The sequence below is a fragment of the Anser anser genome, assembly GCF_964211835.1.
Source record: "Anser anser genome assembly, chromosome: 18".
In the NCBI taxonomy this organism is placed as follows: domain Eukaryota; kingdom Metazoa; phylum Chordata; class Aves; order Anseriformes; family Anatidae; genus Anser; species Anser anser.
Window position 1 is genome coordinate 14,006,953 of NC_139739.1, and position 18,446 is coordinate 14,025,398.

General features: G+C 39.7%; 1 protein-coding gene across 15 annotated transcripts in view; it reads left to right on the forward strand.

Moving 5' to 3' along the window:
* Positions 1-18,446, forward strand: part of MTMR3 (myotubularin related protein 3) — a 91,907-nt gene that overhangs the window by 35,889 nt on the left and 37,572 nt on the right. For all 15 annotated transcript variants that reach the window (XM_083804084.1, XM_083804078.1, XM_083804083.1 and 12 more), the window contains 6 exons: positions 47-136; positions 1,385-1,501; positions 8,979-9,061; positions 11,395-11,561; positions 15,365-15,461; positions 17,510-17,623. In XM_083804084.1, the coding sequence (XP_083660210.1) occupies positions 47-136; positions 1,385-1,501; positions 8,979-9,061; positions 11,395-11,561; positions 15,365-15,461; positions 17,510-17,623 (668 nt within the window). The remainder of the gene's footprint in view (positions 1-46; positions 137-1,384; positions 1,502-8,978; positions 9,062-11,394; positions 11,562-15,364; positions 15,462-17,509; positions 17,624-18,446) is intronic.

Below are 18,446 nucleotides of genomic sequence, written 5' to 3' on the forward strand. Positions count from 1 at the left end.
CAGTAAGTGACAGTGCTGAAGTTAACTGTCAAGCTTTGTTTCTCAGGATGAAGAGACTCAGCACAGCCTTGAATGCATCCAGGCTAATCAGATTTTTCCCAGGAAGCAGCTTATCCGAGAGGATGAGAACCTTCAGGTAATCACCACAGTGCTTCTTGCCAGTTGAGATCACGATGTCATTTGTTGAGCTGTGTATTTTCTGGTCTCTCCTGCAGAATTTTCATTCGTGAGTCAGTACAGTAATTGGAGAAACACTTTCTGTTCAAAGACTCGTGTACATTTGGACAGGACAGAGCTTGTGCAGTATGTTGCAGGAGTTTCCTCAGTGTCTGAAAAATATAACCATATACCCACGTCGTAATTTCAAGTGCTTATTCCTGAACTGAGAACCTAGTAATAATCCCTGTCTACCAACACTAGGAAGGTTTTTACTACGTAGTTTGGAACTCTTCATGTTTCAATAAACGAACGAAAAACCTCCCACCTAACACTGTTATTCAAGTTCTACCATTACTCCTTGTTACAAAGAAGCCAGAAGTCTTATGTTACACAAAATTGATTTTTTTGTTGTTTTCTTTTTTTTTTTCAAAGTTTCTTTTGAAATCAGTTTATTTCAGGTGATTTAATCATGTAGACATCCTTATATCAACTGAAGAGGTAGTTTATTTCATTTTAATAGAAAATATTTTAAATTGATTTAAACTAAGTTGTTGCAAAACCAGGTTAATTTCAAGTTGAGCCCTTAGAAATGTTTCACTCAGCTCAGCTAAATTGGATTTAAATCTTGTTTTTATTTAAACAGTTGCAGTTTTTAGGTGCAGCATAATAAGACTGCAATCATAATTTCTTCCCAACGTATAAAACAGTAGTGTGTCATGCATTTTCTTGTTTGCAGCAAGAAATACAAGTCAAAATGTATGATTTGTCCAACTGATTTCCAATGTGTAGCAGTTAGGTATCCAGTCTAAGCTGGTTGTCTGAGCTTGCTTGGTGAAGGGACCAACAATGTAGAAGGTTATGCATGATTCACTTTAGGATGAATTTAATAACATTATGGAAATTCCATACATTCCATTAAGTAAGGAGCAAAAGCATAAATCAGGAGGTCAGACTGCTTGCCAAAATGTGAAGATGTTTTGCTCATTTTTTTAATAAAAATTCACTGTTTTAACTAACCTAGCACATTGTACTCAGGCAAACTGTGAGAAAAAGAGGAATTGTATAACACAGAGGCTGCAATTCCTTCTTAGCAATAATAGCTCGGTTTGAGTTCTCAGCAGCATTTCAATTTGTTCTTTTGTTATTGTGTACTTGAGTAGGTATTTATAGGAGGTATGTGGTTTTGGTAAACGCTTTCTAAAAGATTTCTCTTGCCATTCTGAAGGTCCCGTTCATTGAACTTCATGGTGAGAGTACAGAGTATGTAGGACGAGCAGAGGATGCCATCATTGCACTTTCTAATTACAGACTTCACATCAAATTCAAGGAGTCTGTTGTGAACGTAAGTGTTATTCATGCTACTACAGTAATACAGCTATTTTGAATTCAATCCAAATAGAAGAATTAGGCAACAGTACAGTGATCCTGCCTTTTAAGGTTAGTGGTAATAGGAAATCTCATGGTGATGCTCAAGTCGCGTTTTTCATAGAGAACAGACGTGGTTTTAGACATCAAAAGGTGGCTCAGCACCCCTGAAAATGAGGCTCGGTAAGGATACTTCACACCAACTTTATGGTCCCTCTGTAACTGGCTAAGTCTGCCAGATGTTCTCCTAAGCTCTGTATATGGTTAGTAGACAAGCCGAGGGTCTTCCAACGGGCTGTTTGCAGCATCTAAGCTAGGTTCATGGCTTGCTTAGAGAACCTTCACCAAGAGGATCTGGAAGAGTTCAGCTATTGAAGTTTGATGCCCGAAGGTGAACAGTTTGGGTGCTATCAACGTAAGAGATCTGTGAATTTTACCTCCTTGTCAGATGCCTGTGCATTTCTTCATAGAGCTTTACATCCATTCTTAAAAATTGTTAACATATTAGCTACTCAAGGTCATAGAGAGAAATTTTATATAAAAATAAATTAAATGGGCATTGTGTAGTCCCTTACAGTGGTATAATTGGCATATGGCAGTCTTACTAGTTAGAGTACCGGCTGTGAGCTATATAGAATTCATTAGGACATTATACATGGCACAGAAGTATTTTTGTAAATATTTATAATAAAACCAGCAAAACAGATCCAAACAATCTAAGCATGTTTTTTCCCCCATGGTGATGGGTTTTTCACCAGTCTCCTTAGTTCAAGTCAAGTCCTGCCTCTGGCTAGTTGTGGAGAATTGCAAGGTGTCAGTCATGAATCCTGAGCTGTAAAGTGGTGAGTTAAATGTAAAACACCAAAACTGATGCGTGTTGTTCTAAAGCGGACAAAAGCAAGGGCAACAAAACGTAAGAATTGTCAGGTGCTGTCACATACTTGACTGAGACACATGCAGCACAGTGGTCTGGAACATCAGTGAGATCTCTGTGCACGTAGCTGTTTTAACTTTTGATGCCACATCAGTCTTAAATTTAAATTATTCTTTTATTGTTTTGTGCCAGAGCCGAATTATTAATTCTATAAAAACATTGTTTACTGTTTGTTTAAAACTAAATCTTCACTGTTTTACGTTGTCTCTAATCATATGGCTCTATTACCTACAGACTTCTGCGTGCCTGTCATTGTTATCATTAATCACATAAAGTGCTCTTTTAGTTCATGAGTTGTCAACATAATGGGCTGAATAGGCATAGCTGCTGGCTAGTGAACATCTGCATACAGCATAATATAAAAAGCACACGCAAAGTACTAGAATTCATGATGGTGCATTTTTTTCAGCAAATAAAGATATTATTTCTGAACACGGCAACTATTTAAAACGATGGCAGGAAATTTCTGATGGCAATAATTTAATTGGAAATTTAAGGGCTCTTATCTTCCACTGCTGACCATACAAAGGAGATGGCGTATGTGTATATGCAGAGGTAGCATAACTTTACTTTCCTCCTCTTATTCCATAGTCAGTCCTGGATTACGATTTGGGACTTGAAAGTTAATCTGTACATGCACATGGGGATGGGAGCCAAGGGTCAGCCAGGTGCTGGGATGTCTCAACTGCAGCCCAGCCAGATGCATCCCTCCGTACTGCTGGCAACAAAGGGAAGACTCATTATGAGGAGTGCATTTTATAGGGGTCCTTATCTTTGTTATGGACATGAACTCTAAGGCTGAATTCTGCCAATAGGCCTGCTACAATAAAACTATTACCATAGTGTTTACTGTTAGCTTATGTATTTTTTAATTCAGAGTCCTACTGTTGTATGAAACTGGCAAGTAGAAGTGACAGTGGAAAGGACTGAATATTTATAAACAAGGAGCCAAGACATGAGAAACAAGCGTAATTCTAAAAATCAAGAGTTTGTCCTTGGGAATGCCAGGAAATGAGTGAATTACTTTATTAGCTAAGGCACTAATGAATGTACTGCACTTACTGTTGTGTCTGTCCGTAGGATTATTGGAGGATAATTTTTGAAGAATTGCCAATTTAATATTTATGAACAGCAGCAAAAATTAATGTTTTCTTAAATAAAATATTATTCGTTTGAGTTCAGGAAAGAAAGCACAAAATTTTGTCAATATTACCATGTTAGCGTTGCTTCACTGACTTTGATGTGCAGCGTTCTGACCTTGTAAGGCCTGAGTAAGAACTCCGTCTGATGTCTCTGAGGTTGTTAGACCTGCTTTGTATGTCATCATTAGTGAGAAAGATTCAATTAGATAGTGTGGGAGGTAGAGTAGAATACAGATTATTCTTCTCTAATCATATTTGACCATCACTAATAACTTACTGTGAACTCTCCAGTACTAGAATTCAAGGCAGACAAGATTTGGAATACTTGTAAGGATAAAAAGGTATTTGTAGTAATTAGAAACGATATTTAAATTGCTGAAGTTTGGAATAATAATCACTTTGGTTATTGTTGATCAAATGGTGATTTTCTAAATGAAATCTTCACTGATTACTTTTTGATCATGTTCATCTCAATTCTTTTCTATTTTTATATCGTTAGACCTATTCAGAAAACACCTGGCTGCTTTTGAGAAGGCCTTTTAAAAAATGTAAATGTCTTTACTAATTGTAGAGACTTGTTTTTTCTTAATTTTCAGTGACTTTTCTAGAAATCAATATCCTAAGGCCGGATGTAGTAACAGCCTTCCCACCTCAGCAGAGAGAGGTATTTGTGTATATGAAAGAAAATTGTTAGCAAGCATCTGTATTAGAGTACTTGTGAAAAGTGTTTGTTCCCAGTGGCTGGGCGTGCAGCTGGTCGAGGCAGGCACGTCCTCTTGCAGGAGGTGGAATATTCCTGTGCCGTAGCTGTAGGAATGGACCTCCGGGGAAAGCAGAATGCACGCCAACTACTTGTACCTTAATAAGGACAACTGCATGAAAGAAATGGGATCCAGTTAAAAATGGATTCCTAGTCTTTGTTTTTGTACCTCACTGTTCTCTTTTTGTTTGCAATTCAATAGACTGGCTGTCCAAACGATGCTTGTGAAACCTCAGTAAGTAGCACAATGTTGCTAGATCACTTGCTGCACCTGTGCTTGAAAATAAATACATTTAAATGTTGATAATGCTCACCTTGCAACACTGCAGAAAAGGGTTGTACGCATAAGTCCTTTCCATGGATAATTTCCTAGATCTGAGTAGTAATAGGGACGTGGTGTTTTAAATGCAAAAACAAAAGATCCCTTAGACCATGCATAAATTGGAGGGATTATGGCATTCAAAAGTGTTGCCTTGTATTTATCCATGGGATTATAATGCAGACTCAACAGTGATATCTCAGTGCACATAACAAGTTTGGTTCCCAGGCTGATCTCTATTGATTGGCGTTCCTTAAGAAAATTTCAAACTTTGCAGCTGATATTTCTGTCTAATCATTTTTCTCTGTGTAAGCTAATTGCATTTATGGGGGAATTAAAATGTTAGTGTATTCCATGAAACCCTGGGTTTGAATGTAGCCTCTTTCAAATAGCAGATTTTGGACACAGGAGGAAAAAAAAAAAAGTCATACTGGCAAGATGAGGACGATTTTCAGTCTTTAGGATCTAATGAGTTTTAGCATGAGCTTTCCCTTGGCCTTTAGTGGAAAAATGGTTTATCTGGTTTCTTCCCAGCCTTATATAAGTATTACAGTTGTGGGTCATCTGTGATGAGCAATAGCTTAGTGTTGTCCCCAGGTCCTGGTTGTCTGACTGTTCACGTTGCATGTGTGTTGGTCCTGAAAGCAGAGAAAGGGACTAAATAATTACCTGCAAGGCAAAACCCGAATGTAACGTAGGTGTAATTAAAAGCAAAATGTGCTTCAGGTACTCCTTGTAGGCTGTACGAACCAGATTGCACCTGGAAGGATTTGACTCCCTCCATCTACAGGAGTCCTTTAAGGCCTTCTGAGCTGACCTTGCCGCTTCAGTACCTCCATGTTCCATCTTACACCATGCTTCAGGATGTACAGCACATAGCCTTGGCCTCGTGCTGTTGAAGTAACCAGGATGTAACAGAACCCTAACATTATTTCTGGCTGTGAACTGGGAAAACAACAAGGAAGTACTAATTCCAGCTCATGACCCCTGGGTGCCACCTGGTATCCAGTAGTCTGAGGCCACGTGGTGTGCAGGGTAGAGAGCAAATTAGATCCTTCACGAGTAAATGTGCCATGAAACGGCCTGAGCGTGGTCCACGGCATGCCACTTGGCACCGTGGTCGAGGACTGAGCCATGCAATGGGTCCTTTCAGCAGGTTTAAACATAACCTTTCATTTTCTAACTACAGAGGTATATTTCTCTGAATGTATCTTGCACTGCAGCGAGATGACAGCTCCAGCAATTAAAAATTAAAAGAAAAAATAATTCCAAAAAGGTAAAAAATGGAGTCGTAAAACGTTGCTGTTTAAAAATATATATATATTTTTTAAGAAGGGACAGTCAAGAGGCATAGTGCAAGAGCATTATATTCAACTGCGATATGGTTGGCCTTTGATAACAGTGCATGTTTATTCTTATAAAAAGCAAAAATGATTGCTTCTCCACTGCTTTATTCAGATAGACGCTGTTAAATGGGGAAGTGCCTGCAAATAGAATTGATGGCTCTTTCAGGAGCAAACTAACGGCGCTGGGTGTCTGCCTCGCGGTGTGATTCAGCCTGAAAAACAGAACAATGAAACCGGGAGGTTATTAGTGGGAAAAATGGGAGGACGGAGGCAGATAATTTTACAGAGTTTTATGGGGTTGTAAGAGTAATGGACAGGAAGGAGATTGAAAATTGAAGAGGATCAGAGGATAGATTTTTATGACCGGAAAAGAAAATTTACAAGACTGATGTGAAGGTTGCCCTAAAGAAAGACACAGCAAATTTTAAGGAAATAGATGGGGAGCCGTGTGTAGATTGTAAAGGGAGAAAAGAGTGGCTGCTGAGCGCAGGGCAGATTGGAAGAGAGCAGAACAAAGAATGACTTTGAAAGAAGGAAATTAAAAATAATGCATTAGTAGAAGAATAGTCAGAATGTCGTTAGGGTGCAGATGGGGGAAGAGGAGCTGGAACTAGACTGCGAGGTGAGGAACCGCTTAAATGAAGAGTGCGTTGGAAGGAATGCAGTAACAGAGGGCTCGGAGAAAAAGGATATTAACAGGTGAAGGAGCATTTGACTTAAAAATGATGCCCTCTAGAGCCTCAACTCATTTACTAGTGGGAATGTATCTTACTTTCTGCGTTGGTGCGATGTGAGTCAATGGTAGTTTTAAATAATTTATCGGTGTTTGTGGGGCTGTCCAGCCGGGAAGAGAGAATGGAGGATTCTCTAGTGCTAGGTCTGGTCCAGTCCCTTAAATTATTAGACAAAACTATCACAATAATTTTATCTGCCTTGCAGCCTAGAATCGAGTAGGAGAAATAGTGGAAGAAATTACTGGTTAAAAGAAAAAGGCTATAGCAACAGCAGTGCATCTGATCTGCTTGTCTGTAATGCATTTAAATAGTTGGTTAAATCAGTGGCTAAGCCCATCAGCATCTTCAGCGTACCTCTTCTCACCACTCACTTGTTCTGCTAGAGCTGGATGGATCTGCAGTCAGTTTTAGCATCCGAGAGGTTGCCTGCTCATGTTGCTGGCCATGGAATTGATATCAGACTGTTGGCAATCTCAGAACAGTAACGGGACTGAAAACGGACCAGAATTCAAGTCCCAGCTTTACTTGAATACCCTAACTTCTGGGCTGTCAAGTCAGACTCCATCTCATCTAGTGTCCTTGTGCCTGAATTTGATGTTCTTTACTGGCCTGGTTGCAACAGGAGGACCAGAGGAGAACTTCCCCGGTCCAGCCCAGCTGGCCGTGGGGGTGAGGGTTAGTGCTTCCTCCGGCTCGGGGAGAGTCCTGCGCCGCTGCGTGGCTGGGGGCTGACCAGAGGGTGAGGATTAAGCTCGGGTATTGAGACAGTACATGCCCGTTGTATTTTGGGGATTGTAAGCTCTGTGCAATTACCTGGGCTTTAGCATTCTTAGGATGACTCCGACTTCTGGGTGAGCAGGGATAGCTGAGGTGCAGCCGCGAGCCGTGTGCCTGCCTCCAAGAGACAGAATTACGACCGTTCTCTTGGGCCCGGCGTTTACCGTTAGCTCTCTAGGCATCTTCATGCTCAGAATGAGTTTTCGTGTGGTTCTTGTTTCTGAGGCATCTCTTTCCCCCGTCTGCTGTTCTTAATTCCATTTCCTTTGATCATTCCACTCAAATCGGGTACTTCTTAAGCGTTGTGATGCCTGAGAAGCAGCAGTCTTGGCTCCACACCCCAGATCCTTGACTGAAGGTAATCTTCAAGGACTTGTGCCCAGAGTCATGTGGAAAGGCACTGGTAGAGCAGGGTCTTAGAGCCATCTTGTAAGCCCCAAGCCCGAACTTAAACTGCCGGATCGTACCCCACTGATGACAAGATAAGAGAATTTGAATGTTTTATCTGATAGCCTTTGTTGTACTGAGGGATCCCGGTGGCAGAGTTTTTCTTGCTTTGTGTAATGTTCAGTATAATCTCTAATAAACATTTCAAACAATTTTACACTGTTTATTGTGCATATTAGCTAAATTCTATAACTGTGTTTGGAATTTAGGCAATTATTTCTGAGGTAGTTGAATACTAACTCTTATTCATTTCAGACCACAATGTACATTTGCCTGCCTCGGGTAACGGTCCAAAATATTAATGAAACTAATATTTTCATTGTGTGGTCTCTTGCTTCTCATCTTTAAAGGTACTTGCATGTGCTTACATGTTTTGCCTGATCAAGCTTCTGCCAGTTACATATGCCATAAAACATTAGAAGTGCGTATAACTACACCTTTAAAACTGAATGATTCAGCTTTATTACTCGAAATACAGCTGCTTTGATCACAGGAATTAATCTACACAGGGCTAATGATTTTCCCCAAAGAAGAGAGATGGAATATGTCCACATAACAAGCATCTGCAGCAGTCTGTTAAGGGGAAATCTTACATAGGGTTTTGTTTTCAACACCAATAGCTAAAATTACATTTCCTAAACCTCTAAATTTGGATCAACAAAAGAGAAAGATGCTTCCAGGAGAGAGGAGCTTGTGGGTTTCTGCTGCTTTTTCTACCATTGCATATGTTACCAGTGCTGCAGCCCTCTCCCTGATTTAATCTGTAATCTCAGGTGTTTTCATGGGATCCCTTAAGGTTCTTGGGCTATATAGCAGTGGAGCTAGAAACTTTACTGATCTGTGGTACCATACTTCAGAGCTTTTGACGTAGCTATACTTAGTTTTTGTTGCTTTTCTCTCTCTTTTCTGTCTCCACATAGTCCTTAGGAGATATGCCAAGAAATTACAATGTTAATGCCATTTGGAATTAAATCATATAATCTTTTTAATTGCAGGTTCCATTGCAGCTTATAGAAAGTGTTGAGTGCCGTGACATATTTCAACTTCATTTGACTTGCAAAGACTGCAAGGTTATAAGGTATGAATAGGCCAAATGCTGAATGGGCTGTGACTTTGCCTTCCACGTGCTGTGAACAGCTGAGACGTTCTAAGGAAGCGTGTGGTGTTTTTTTTCATATTTTGTGCACTTTCTTTCCCCAAAAAGATTTTCTTCTGTCTTTGTGTATCATAGCTGGCCATTTTTGTAAAGAGGATGGGATTAAGATGGCATGCATTTTATTTGGAAGTTAATCTTAGTCTCACTGTTTTTTCCCTGATTTACAATGAATGCAGTACTAGTTATAAGACACAGAACTAGATAAAACAGCTGAAACACATGCTTCTTAGAAAAAAAGTGTTAAGATTTAGGGCTGAAGGTTGGGGTTTAAGGTATGGGTTTGTGCAGTTCTACCTGAAACCTTCAGACAGGATAGCATCAGCCACCTTGGGTTTTTAGCTGTTGTCAGAGTGCAGAGACTATCCTTAAGACACAAGAAGCCTGTGGAAAAAGAAAGTCTGGGAATAAGGTAAAGCCAGGTCTGCAACCCACCTCGGTGGACAGCGAAGTAGCTGTCATGTGGAAAGGAGTGTTAATATGTTTCTGTCCTTTGGCATTCTTCAGTGTCTGCCCCTGGGTTCTGTGAACTTCACTATTTCCTACTTTTCTGCTGGATAAATTAATTTTGATCTATAAACTTTAATTAACAAGAAGGGAACACTTCTTTTTGATTAAATGTTTGCTGGCAGTACCTTTTGTATAATGAAATGTGCCCCAGTCACATCTGAGCACTCAGAATGTTTAACAGGCCAGCTGCTTCCTGAATTGCTGTGTTCTGATGAGGTCTGATTTTACTTTAGAAGTAATATTTAGTTTAATTTGAATTAAATATTTAACTTGCTCTTAACTTATAGCTCTTGACATTTAAAAAAGTCACTCTTCCTATCTACATTAATTTGTTAATTCTCTTCAATTGTACAATGAATACAAATTAGTTGTATTTATGTCCTCCTTTGTGAATTTCCGATCAAAATTGCTGTTCTGAGAAACAGGATTTGATGAAAATGACCACTGGAAATCATGAAGTGTGGGCTCAAGATCCCCAACTGGAACATGTGCACGTTATGTTTCCTGAACAAAGCAGTTTGTGTTTTGAATAATTGGGCTCAAATGAAGATAGTGTTGAAAATGACTAATATCAACTTCAAAACAATTTAGAAAGAAAATGGGATACCTAGGGTGAGATGCATCTTGTCTAACTGCAGACACTTAATAGACAATTAACCAGTCTGAGCTAGTAGTGTAGGCTCACTTTATAGTCAGTGATGAGAAATAAAAGCTTCCGGGCTGCACTTCCTCGCAGCTATTTTAGATATGTTTCATAAGGAGCTGCACATGTCTTCTTCCTTCCACTTGCCTGACTTTTAGATATTTACAGGTAGGGATAATAAATCCTGCCCTTAGAGAATACAGATGCTGTCATTAATGATGAATGTAGTTGAAACCAGACTGAGCTGAATGCAAATATTTGGTGAATATTTTATAACTATAAAATCTTGAAGAAATCTGTCAGGGAAAAGTAAAAATAAATCACTGCACTAATTTCCACCCTTTATTCCAAAGGGGCCAGAAATCCTCTTTGAAAAGACAAGCCAATGCCATTTAATATACTGCTTTGAAGATTATTTTCTCCTGTGCAGGGAATGTTCTTGCTCGTTGTTAGTTTGTAATGTTAGGCAAAGCTCAGATTCAAAAACATTTTTTCTGCTTGCCATCAAGGCCAGGAAAGAGAATCTTAACATGTATGGTAGGGGAATAAGGTAAGATTTCACATACCGGCGTTTGTCCCCATTGTTCTCAAATTAAGTATATCATTCAGATGGATCTTTCGTCTAGATTTGATGAGGAATGCATTCTTGCTTGCAGGAATGTGATAGATTATAATGTATGCGGTGGTTTTGTGAGTTAGTTTCCATCTGGGACCGACCTTCAGCAAGGCGACATAACGCAGTTCTGTTTTGTGTGAAAGCTGCACGCTGAGCTCAGGGATGCTTGCCATGATTTTAAACTACCCATACCCATAAACATCTTCCTCATCCATGACTAGTAAGGCATGCTGTTGGTTTATTTGAAGTCACAGAATATTGCTTGCATGCTTGCGGTTTAATTTGAATCCTTAGGTATTTATTTCTGTACTAATACCCTAAGGTTTCATTTTTACTATCCACTAGAATGTACACAGAAGTAGAACTAAATTATCAATAAGATGGTTATTCTAATTTTTAGCTTTCACAGGGGTTTTTGCAGTCAGCCAGACCTTATAATGTGGCACCCATTACTGACAATTAATAGATAAATGTTGCTTTCTGTGGCAGGTGTCAGTTCTCTACTTTTGAGCAGTGTCAAGATTGGCTGAAGCGTCTGAACAATGCCATCCGCCCTCCTTCAAAGATAGAAGACCTTTTCTCATTTGCCTATCATGCTTGGTGCATGGAGGTGTATGCTAGTGAAAAGGAACAGCATGGAGACTTGTGTCGGCCAGGTACGTGGAAGCACTTTGAGGGTCATCACACATGATTTGAATAGGAACTGCCTGCTTGTTGCTGAAATCCAGAACTTTCAAAAAAAATTATGAACAATTCAGTTTTTCTGTTTAAATTGTACGAGAAAAATTCTCATATGGACTTTTTTTACATTAGTTCTTGCACTTCTTCCTTGGTTATATAGTATACCTTTATTTTCAGCAAGGTGTTCTTTAATGTCTCACATGTCTGACTCTGCACAGTCTGAATTTTGTCCTGTCTGAACAAATGGGAGATTAGCTCCCACCACAGCTACTTTGGGATCAAAAAGCTATGCAAAACACTCCCTGAATGGCCTGGGGAAATCAATGTGGTGGATCTAATTTAGTCAGTCATGTATAATACTAATAACATTTTGTTCACCAGGGCAGCAACTTTCGTTCTAAACGTTTTGTATGGACTGTGCCCATGTTTTTATAGTCATTGCCTACAACAGTGGTCTTCAGCGTGGATGTTCAGCAGTAGGAGGTGCAGGAGAAAGACGCCTCTGAGCCGTTTCTGAGGTTCACAACTGCAAGACAGTGACCTATTTTTAGTGAAATATCATCCACACTGGAAAGTTTGAGAAGTCCACAAGTAAATAAAAACTAAAAATTGCTACGCTGGTGGTTATAGCATTTGTTTGAATCTGAGGCAATCTGTGTTCTGGGCCCTCTCCAGTCTGAGGCCCTCTGCATCCATAATCCACGTACCTGAGAAAAGTGCCCTAATTATAGGAGTTTCGTTAACAGAGGAATGACGATGTGGTTCTACCCCTGTTACTGAAGCTGGTGTGCGGTTTAGCAAAGACTGTAATTTCCTTGAAGCCTGAGGAAGAGCAGTCAACAGGTAGCACACAAGTGGGAGGAGGCGTTGCTTGGTTCTGCTTCCTGTTCCTGCACTTTACACACTTTGTTAGCAGTTGCTGAAAAAGAAAAATCCTCAGAGCAGAATTTTAAATTCTTATCTTTCCCCTCCAAAGTAAATTCGCTAACTGGAAGACAGCAGGAGTTTAGATGGTTTACTAAGTCTCCTTGTGGGTCTTCAGGCAGGATTCAGCCTAGCACTGAGTTACATGAAGCAACATTTACTTTGTGATTAATTTTTATCAAATAACTTTTTGTTCTTGGGGATGTATCCACGAAATTTACATGTAGTAATTTTTTCTCCCCTGGGGGGTACTTCTGGTGGTAGATACTTTCCTCCTGTAAAGAGTTAAGTTATAGTTAAAATGAATCTATGGGAATGTAATTAATCGAAGACATTGGATTTATTTATTTATTGTACATCAAAGCAGCACAGTGTTTGATAGATATGGACACAAATAGTAATTGCTTCAAAATCTAAATACCAACTTCTGTGAAAAAAATTGTAAAGTGTTAACCATATCTGTAATGGCAGATGAGCACCGTGGCTCCCATGACCAGTGTTTATCATCACAAGTCCACAACATGTATAGCTTGCTTTTTCTCTGATTTTGAGAGTTGGTTGGGCGTGCTTAGGAAATTAAAGATTATTCACCTTGGCTCAACGTCCTCTTAAGTAAAATATCTCCATCTGGGGAAGAACAGACAAAATGTTAAGGCTAGGGTTTCACTTCTCAGAGAGAATCTGGGATTTCTTGATGTACAGAGTAGCTGAAAATTAGAGGGAGGAAGGGAGAAATCAAATGTAGTATTTCATTTTCGTGTGGTTTCATGTGTTCCTCTAAAACACATCAGCAGTGTGCATCAGCAGTACTGCTGATTGGGGATAGTTCTAGGATTCTCATCTGCTGTCCAGAAAATTTCTTCAGCATGTATTACAAGTTTTAGTGACTGTTCCAAACAGCGGCTGACACTGAGTGAAGCCCCTCCTCAGTACTGCAAGGGCACGTTGCTCTTCCCACAGAACGTTTAAGGACAGTCATAAAAGTTGTTGCAAAGAGGAGCACGGCAGAGGTTGTCGCCTGGCCAGAGTGCTGTGTCCCAGTTCACTTCTGCACTTTAGAAGTCAAAGGCCTGTCCTCCCCGAGGGCTGCCAAACAGCTGCTGCAAAGCAAGGACTCAAGTAGCTCCTACACTTCAGGATGATAAAGTCTAGGTGGCTAAAATGTAATAAATTCAAGCTCATGCAGGGAATAAGAGCTCACGTGAGAAGTGGGGAAATGTTGGCAAGCTCCAGTCTGATTGACCTGGCGATAGGGAAGGGGAAGCAGAACGACAGCGCCTCTGTGTGACTGACACTAACCCTCTGCAACGTCACAGCCCGGGAGGCAGAACCGTCTCGTCTTTTCTTTCTTTCTTTTTTTTTTTTTTTTTTTTTTTAACTGTATTACCAGTGACACGATGTAAAGAAAGTGGAGATGGTCAGGCAGGTCCGTCGGTTCACCACCGCGAGCCTTGAAGAATGAATGCTCTCTCTTTGCACGGTGCCTTTCTCCTGCTTTAACTTCAAAATAGCATAAGAAAAACAAACTTATTACACTTCCCTAAGGCAGATCGCACACGCGTGTCTTGAATTGCAGAGAACCATTTTCAGTGTATGATCTTGTAGAAAATGTAGATCTTGTAGATCTTGTAGAAATGAAGAACATTGTGGCTTCTCTTTCACGGTTAATTTCACAGTCCTGTAGTTAAGCCATTATCTTTACTCTTAGTTTACCTATTTCTCTATATTTATCTCTGATTGTTTGGTAATATCACAAAAATGCTGGACATGTACATTTACATCCTTAGAGATACATGTCTCTGTGTATCTCATGTATTTAAAGACACTAAGGGTTGTCTGAAATATAACAGAAAGATGTAATACTTAAAGCACTATTTTTTTAATAGATTTTCCCCCCATTGATTGGTACTTTGCCTCATGATTTAGTAATAAAATAATTTAAAGAAACAGGCAACAGACAGACCTACAGATGATTTTATCTAGTGTTGCTCATTAAAGTTCATTAAAGTTGTTGCATTTCTCAGCACTGTGAACCTGGAAATTTTGTACAAGTTTTCCTCTGTTACACTTGGAGTACTTTCTAATTCTCCATACTCTCTCTGTCAGAATAATTTTTCCTTATTGTCATTGCATCTTTTTCAGCTATACATTGGTACTTCTTCAAAAGCATCCAGGAAAAAAAAAAAAAGGAGCTCATTCTGTTGCCTTTAATATACTGAACCTTGTGACTGATATTTGTCTAACAATTGTTTATGCATTTGATCTTCGTATCTCCACGGTGACTCATGGTGGAATAATCTCCAATTTAGAGATGGAAAACTGAGATGCGGACTGAATTACAGGGCTTGCCTACAGTCATATAGGAAGCCTGTGGCTGACATTGCATGCTAAATGAGGACTGCCCAAGTTTCAGACCATATTCTGTATACTACTCCTTCACGTATCAGTCAGACCAGAGCTTCACGTTCTTCTCATTGATAGAAAATTCTGAATTTCAGAAAAAAAACCTGCTAGCATTTTCCCACTAAGGCTGCTGATGGATCTAAATTGTTCTCGTTTTTGCTGATATGGTTGGTTCTGGTCTACGGCGTTGTTTTTTGCATATGAATATAGAGAGGACAGCCATTTGGGGGAAAAAATTGGAGAGCTGGTCAGGGAGAGCCATCAGTACAAGCTGTGGTACTCTTGCTTGATTTTCAAATAGGGTTATGAGACGTAAACTGGTTTTGAACTTTTCTTTCCTCTTTTCAGTTTTTAGTAAGTATGAGTGCAGCGATGTCTTTCTCTGTTTTGAAATATTCTCAAAATTTCTCTTATTTCACCTTTATTTTTTCTGTCTGCTTTTGATACCCAGGAGAACATGTAACTTCAAGGTTTAAAAATGAAGTGGAGAGGATGGGTTTTGATATGAACAATGCCTGGAGGATTTCCAACATCAACGAGAAGTACAAGTAAGTTATGTGGGCTGCTGGTTCACAGCCAAATATCTTCTCAAAACACCAATTTTGTTATAGCGGATTACTGGAACTTTTTCCAAGTTCTGCAGTTCATAATAAGGGACAACTAGAATTATGAGGGTGGTTTTTTTTTGTTTTTTTTGTTTTGCTACTCTATAGCATAGATGTGCTTTTAAAGTATTATTTAATGTTTTGTTAGCTGTTAAAATTTTGTAGGCTTAGAAATACCAGATTTCGATGTGCTTCCTGAAAGACTCCTTAGAGAATAAACATTCTAACGCAAGAAAGGGAAGCCTTAAGAAGTCAGCAAAGAGTAGAGTTACATCGAAATTTTAAAAAGATTTTACATGTCTTGTTCTCTAGCTTAAGACAAAGGCTTGTGGGGGAAAAAAATGTGGGTTTGGATGAATCAAGCTCATAGACCCTGAAAATAAGAGTAAAACACTTTCTCTGATCCTGAGAGCACAGATAAATATCCCCTCTGTCTACTGGGTGAGGGAAAGGTGTTCCTCCATTCATGGTTGGTAGGACAGCGTACTGCCTGACCCCTGATGCAGTTCAGTGCAAAAGCAGCAGTAACACTTCATAATGAAACATGTTTCATTGCATTGTCTTTGGAGGATAATGACTTGCAGTTGGTGGCAGTACAAGAAGAATATTTGTCTTGTCTCTAAAAATGGAGGGAAGAAAAAAGAGCTATTCCTTACATATTTAATACTAGAGAAAAAGAAAGAAAACTTCAATGTCATATGGAAGCAGAATGATATAAACGTACTCCTTTCATTCTAGTGGCCAGGACTTGAGAAAATATTATTTTTTCAGCATGATTGATAGATTTTTGTGAATAGTCTTAGACACGTGCTCAAGTCCGTCCTCGTGCAGTGATCTCTTTTTAAGTGCTTCTACTTCTTGTAACTTCGTTGTTAGAATATAGTTTCTTTTTTTAGTAAAATAGAACAGGTATTAACATATTCTTCGAAGTTTTTAAGGATTTTCTCCAAGTAGTGTATTTATTTTTGAATGAACTGTAAAAAGTATTGTGGTCTACTGGCTGGAATGATGATCTAGTTAGAACTGGCAACACACAAAGTTAATTCTTGTTATTCTCGTTTCCCATTTTTTACTTGGGTTTTGCTAGAAGACCTTTTTTTTTTCTTTTTCTTTTTTTTCTTTTCATAGGAAGAACAGCCAAAATGGAGGACATTTCATTATTTCAGAATTCAGTTCTGTTAGAATTTATAACCTTGCCATTATGGCCTATTCTTAACATTTCCCCCAGACCAATTGGTGAGGCAAGGAAAACTATTTTTGCACACTCTCAGAACTGTGACATTCAATCCAGATGTGAGGTTGTGTTTATCTGTACAATAGGGTGATTCTGTACATTTTGTTGCATTTTTGCCCTGGGTATGAGCTAGTTTATTATTCAGCAATATATTGCAGTCACTACTGACTGCTTGCCCTGTTCTCTTTGGCAGTCATGACTTCCTTACTTGAATCGTGGAGTAGGAGATGGATCTAGTAGAAGAAAGTTCCAGTTAACCAGTCAAACATAAGCCAGTGCACTCAGATTCCTGCCTTCAGGGAGGGTTGATCAGCTAATACAATTATTCACGCTTTATACAAGTTCCTTGTCTTGAATCCAGTAGCCCAGGTGGCTCTTCTATGTTTTGTGCCCCAGAAATTGAGTGGTTTATTCTTTAGCATGGAGAGATGTGCAATTTCTTTTTCTGTGGTCCAGTTGATTTCAGCTGATGGAGTTAAAAATCACCTATATACAAATTCCCCAAGAAAACACAAACATGAATTTTCTGATCCTGAAATGCACTTACGTACCTTACTGTTCATAGTGCTTTTTATATATGCTAAGGAGAAGCTTACTGACATACAATCAAACAGGAGCTATAACAAAATAGCTTGCTGAGATGAACAACTGTCAGGTTGCTTTTACTGCTTTTTTGTTTGTTTGTTTGTGTTGCCTAGAAGGTGTGTAACTGCTCTGTATCTCCTGCATTCAACCCTTTGCACCACTTCTCTCACAGGCTCTGTGGCAGCTACCCACAGGAAATCATAGTTCCCGCCTGGATCACGGATAAAGAGCTGGAGAGTGTGGCAAGCTTTCGGTCCTGGAAGCGCATCCCTGCTGTTGTGTACAGGTGAGCAGGTGGAACAGCCTTCAGCGGTCTGCGCCTGAGGTGTTCCAGCAAATAAAAGCTGAAATAATGGGGAACTGGGGATCTTGGCTTGTCATGAAAGGTGTTGAGGCTCCTGTGGGCCACAGATGTCCACTCACCAAGCCTGACAGACTTCACCAAAAGTGTTATAGATATTTTAAATTAATAATGTATTCAAAGTAACGAGAGTACTTTGCGTCTTGACGTGTTTTTGCACGTATAACATGAGGCAGAGGGATGCTTCATGAAAGCCCAGGGCCTTGCAGGGTGGAGTTCGGGAACTTGGGAAGAGGCAACATAACCTGGTGCAGTCTCCTCTGTGCCTCTTTCTGGAGCGGTACCAAACTGATCTGCTCACTGATCCACCCTGGGATTCTCTCCGGGCTCAGATCCTGCTGCTCCACTCCAGTAGGATCCCAGAAGTGGCGCAGTGCAGATGAGGAGGAGATCAGGACCATGGAACAAAATACAAAGCACCCTAACGGTTCAGGTAGCAAACAAGGATGACAGGGAGCCCTCATATGAGAAAAAGTTCAGGCTTGTGTTTAACTGACAGCAAAGTATGACGTGTTAGGCTTGGTGGTTTGGGGCCTTTGTCTCTACATTTGCTACTTGTGTACATACATTGCTTTATACCTATTTAAATCTCTTTGGCACTTGTCAAGCCATGTGTGAAGTAAGACAGACTGGCTACACAGTCAGTCAGTGAATAACGGTTTGTATCTTCTAATTCCAAATACGTGTTGTGGGAGCGCTCAGCTTGGCATGTCCTGCAAGTCATTCTTAGGGCAGCACCTGAGTTAAG